Below are 5,116 nucleotides of genomic sequence, written 5' to 3'. Positions count from 1 at the left end.
TGAGCAATGCTTGTGCCGAAAACCCCCTTCCTCCAGTGGCGGATGTGTGAAGAGCAAGGCCACACCATTCAGCTCCACGATGCCCCTGACACTTAGGACAAATGGACTCCAACCTGTGCCTGTCTTCTCTGCGCCAGAGATCCCACAGGCTCTGCATATCTTTTCTGATATGGACCCACCTTTAGGTGGAGAGGGCAACTTAGCTGCAGCACATGCACCCCAGTGTGCTTCCACTAACACTGCGGGCACAATTTGGTTTGTGGACTCAGGAAGTCCAGAGCTCCACTGAGCGCCAGCTCAAACACTTAGAGAAATCCTTTCCCTCCCTTGAAAGACATCCGCTTTTGTCTTTATTTCACCTTCGTGTTATGTACCTTTCAATATATTTTAATAAATAGTTATTGTTATTCCTTTCAGGTACATCATTCAAGGCACTAACTCAGTGCCCGATTTGAGAACCATGAGCTCCACCAGCTGACTCCGCAGAGCCCGTGGTCCTGAGGGGAGGAGGCTCACAGCGCCCTAGAGGAAGTGGGGGGAAGGCCCTGGTGTGCAGGGAGCAGGTTAAGGTCAGCGCAGTGGCCAAGTGTACAGCCTTGTGTGGGTACAGCTGTGTCTGAGGCAGGGCCAAGAATATTTGAGGGACATAGACTCTGTGGGTAGTAACACATTTACAGTAGACAGCTGTTACCAGCTGTGCATCTGCGCGATGGAACCTCATCCTAACCCAGGGTTGGGAGAGGGCAAAAAACAAAACAAAACAAAACAAAACAAAATACAGTGCTGCGTGGATCGCTTGTCTGCCATGAGCCAAGGCTGTGTGCAGGCAAAGGGGAAGGGGCATTGAGGACCGAGGGGGCGGTGCCAGCTCTTCCCCGGGACATTGGGTTTCTGGCGGCTGAGTTGAGAGACTTCAGAGGTGGCCATCACTTTGGGCTGTGTGAACTCAGCCGCCCGGTGACCATGGGGAGGCAGCCGGGAGTCATGAGGGGCACAGTGGAGGGCTGTCCAGAGCAGAGGCTGCTCAGTGTGCAGGGAGACCGTTTCTGAGGCCCAGGGGCCAGCTGTGGGGTTCCTGGGGCTGAGGTAGCAGCGGCTGAGTCTCAGGTCAATCACAGGTGCTGCACTGCAGTGTTAGGAGCACAGCGCTCTTTCTCCTCCCTGGCCACCCTGTCAGCCAGGCCCACAGCCAGCCCCACTCCTGCTTTCCAGCGTGAGGAGGCCCTGCTGTCCCCAGTGCAGCCGGGAGGGAGGAGGGGCGCTAACAGTGTGGCCAAGATGCTGGGCCTGACTCTGACCTGAACATGTGTCCTTTAGGGCACTGCCCTTGGATTTAGGCTGAGCGGTGGGTGGAAGCAGGCACATTTATTTAGCATCCTGCTCCAATCAGTTGGCTTCCTAGAGACCTGTATTATCACTACCTATGCCTGACTTCCAAATCCTGACTCTATTTTTATAGACTAGGTATTTTATCCACGTGGATCAGGCTCAATTCAAAGGACAGCAGAGATGTGGAACAGCAGAAGCAGCAGGGGAGTGAAAGGAGGGCCTGCTGGACTGCCTCTCCTCCTTCACTGCCCCATAAACTAGAACTAGATATGCTCGTGGAACCAGACAGATGTTACCTTCATCCATCTGCTTCCTGCAGCATTGGTTGTCATCAGGGTGGTGCAGATGTGCCCCAGCCAACACTTAGCCTTTGCAGGGTTTTACTGTTTTTACTTACACCAGTAGATAAAGCATATACATGTTCCTGCAACCCATCGGACATTTGCGAATTTCATTGCATCACAGTGAAACATAAAGGGACATACAGCTAGGTATCATTTTTTCAAATTGTTGGGAACCATGAATTGTTGGGATGTATTGAAGTCATGACAGAATGGGATACAAATTCTAGAATCTCCACAAGGCAAATGTCACTTCTGCAGAAGTGTGTGCACTTGACCAGAGTCGGGTAAGCGAGACCTGGCACAGGCAGGTTTTACCCCTCACATTGCTGCCCCTCCTTCTGCTTTCATCAGATCTTAGGGTCACAGTCTTTTGACACTGCCTAGTCCCAAATGGGATCTCTATCCAGTGTGGCCTGCTTACCATTTTCAGAAGGGCCAAGACTAACTTCATCTACTTGTCCTCATTCTGCCCACAGATGTTGAATTCATGATGTCCTGTGAGCCAGGCCCTGTGTGGAGTCAGACCAGAGCTCTGGGTATGTCTCCTGAGGGCTTCGTGGCTCCCATCTGATCATTTTGTTTCCAGGCCTTCACTGGCACTCTCAGATTTCAAGAATCATTTGCTTCAAAGAGTTGCTTCAAAGGGAAAATACCACTTTTTTTTTTTTTTTTGGCTAGTCCTGGGCCTTGGACTCAGGGCCTGAGCACTGTCCCTGGCTTCTTTTTGCTCAAGGCTAGCACTTTGCCACTTGAGCCACAGCGCCACTCCTGGCTGTATATGTGGTGCTGGGGAATTGAACCCAGGGCCTCATGTATAGGAGGCAAGCACTCTTGCCACTAGGCCATATCCCCAGCGCGGAAAATACCTCTTTGATTCCTCATTTGCCTTCAGTCCCATTGTCCACTTTGCTTGTCAACTCGTAAGAGAGAAACTCAGAGAAGTTGCGAGATTTTTAAGTGCTGGGCAGGGGCTAGCTGGGAAAAGGGCCTAGAGATGAACTGACAGCTGACACAGGTTTGAGAAGTGACACAGGATCAGCCAAAAGGCAAAGAAGCTGGAGGGGAGACCAGAGTCAAAGAACAGCTACTGTCCCCCTATTCGAGTCACCTGCGTGGGCACTCTGGGTTGGCACAGAAGGACTTGAGGGCATGAATGGGTTCTCCTGGGTTGTGCAGCCTAAAATCATTAGGCACTGTGTTTCCATTTTCTCCTAAGCATGGGCATTGTTTCAATACCCCGTCCAAAGCCATATGCCTGGGGCTTCAACCTATAATCCTGGCAACTCAGAAGGCTGAGGTCTGAGGATTCGGGTTTCATGAGCCCAAGCAGACAAACCTGGGAAACTCTAATTTCCAATGGCCTACAAAAGGCAAGATCAACATGAGGCTCCCATGGTAGGGACCCAATCATGAGCAAATCAGCCGTGAAAATTCAAGCACAAGTACCAAACAATCCAACACACAAACTAAGCCCCTCTGTGACCTGTAGGCAGGACTCATGCTTAGAACAAAACCATGTTTCTGACCTACAAGCCACTGGCGTAATAGTGAGTTTTGTCCATGCCTATCATATGCATGGATGCTTGGACTCATGAGGCAAGAGCCACAGGATGGAGGCCCCAGACACACCAAAAGTCCAGACATCCTTAGACTGGTTGTTGGAGGCGCAGTGTCCTGGAGTCAACCTCACATTAGATATCAGCATTATTGTCAGCGTGAGGAGCTGCTTCTTAGGGTTCAGGATGGAATCTGTGTCCTCAACATGCAAATCGCACGACCAATATCAACGGTCAACTTGAAAATCAGAAAGACTTGTTTTGGTTGACAACTCTGGAGGTTTCAGTTCAGGTCTGATTTTCCTGTGGATATAGCTCTATGGTTTACAGCCACAGAGAACATCCTGCTGGGATAATGAAGAGCAGGTAGGTCATCAAAACAACAAGACAATCCTCCTCCCTGGCTGGGAATGTGGCTTAGCGGTAGAGTGCTTGCCCAACATGCATGAAGCCCTGGGTTCAATTCCTCAGCACCACATAAATATAAAGGGGGGGAGGAATGTTACTGTTACTCAAGTGGTAGAGTACTAGCCTTGTAGAAAGGAAGCCCCAGTGCTCAGGCCCTGAGAATAAGCCCCAGGACTGTCAAAAAAAACCCCAAAAAACAAGGGGGCCGGGGTGGCGGGGAGATGGCCTGCGGTTCTGCACGTGGAGCGCCCCTCCCTGACCGATCAAGGCCCTAAGGTTTCATTTGTCCCCTGCCAACTCTCCGTCCTCTCAGTGACCTCGTGTCCTGGCCGAGAAGACAGGCCTCCGTGCGTGGGGGTAGGAGAGCACCCCGAGCCCCTATAGCTGTGGGGCGGATCGTGGGCCTAGAACCTTCTAACACTGCCCCTTTTCCCTCCTGCCAGCCTTCCACCATGCCTGCGGGCATGTCCTGGCCTAGTTATCTGAAAATGGCAGTGGCCAGCCTCCTGGCCATGTGTGCCAGTGCCCAAGTGGTGCACAGTTACTACCGGCCCGACCTGACAAGACCTGAAAATGCACCAAAGCCTGGAGAACTCAAAACAGAGCTCTTGGGACTAAAAGAGAGACAACACAAACCTCAGGTCGCAGAGCAATAAAAACTGTGGAACCCAATGATGCCAAAAATTTGTGAATGGAAGTCTTAAATATGTACTAAACATGACTTATTGTGTCAAACTACTTGTGGCTAAGCACCTAATGCTATGCTAATAGTGAATTGGTGCTTTGTCTATATTCACTGATTAGGTGAACTTTTCATTATGGTTTGACCAAAACGCCAAATTGCCTATGCTCAGCCTTTTGCATGTGGACTGGAAGATGGCTAGTCTTGTATATCATGTAAGAGAGAGCATTTGCCATGTTTCCTTCCATTTTGGTTCTGGATTTTCTGTGAATTAGCTTGAGTATTATGGCAGATGGGAACTACAAACTTAAACATAGTTTAAAAAAAAGTGTGTATGGGACCTAAGTTAATATTTCCCTAAATATTGGAAGTACTTGTATTGAACTTCATTAAGTCAAATGTTCTCTTGGAGATGTGTCTAGAATATCATAACACTGTGAGGTGATCTGCTAAAAATGCTACAAAATTTGAGAAACTGTAGATTTGAGAAACCAAGTTCAAATTGGTATTGACTTTTTAAATAAATGATACACACACACACACACACACACACACACACACACATACATGTCAGGGCACTGGTGGCTCAGGACACTGAGATCTGAGGATCACAGTTCAAAGCCAGCCCAGGCAGGCAGGAAAGTTCCTGAAACTCTTACCTCCAATTAACCACCAAAACAGTGGAAATGGAGGTGTGGCTCAAGTGGTAGAACATAAGCTTTGGGCAAAAAAGCTAAAAAGATAGTGTCCACACACCCTGAGTTCGAACCTCTGAATAAAACAGTAAAATAAAAAAA

General features: G+C 49.2%; 1 protein-coding gene across 1 annotated transcript; it reads left to right on the top strand.

Annotated features, from left to right (window-relative positions):
• The first annotated feature begins 4,089 nt into the window (after positions 1-4,089).
• LOC125344647 (protein BRAWNIN-like) lies at positions 4,090-4,304 on the top strand. The gene has a single exon (XM_048337076.1). The coding sequence runs from the start codon at positions 4,090-4,092 to the stop codon at positions 4,291-4,293; it is 204 nt and encodes a 67-aa protein (XP_048193033.1). The 3' UTR covers positions 4,294-4,304.
• Positions 4,305-5,116: the final 812 nt, after the last annotated feature.

Source organism: Perognathus longimembris, unplaced genomic scaffold (genome assembly GCF_023159225.1).
Source record: "Perognathus longimembris pacificus isolate PPM17 unplaced genomic scaffold, ASM2315922v1 HiC_scaffold_1968, whole genome shotgun sequence".
Lineage (NCBI taxonomy): Eukaryota > Metazoa > Chordata > Mammalia > Rodentia > Heteromyidae > Perognathus > Perognathus longimembris.
This window is presented reverse-complemented; position numbering and strand designations above follow the sequence as displayed.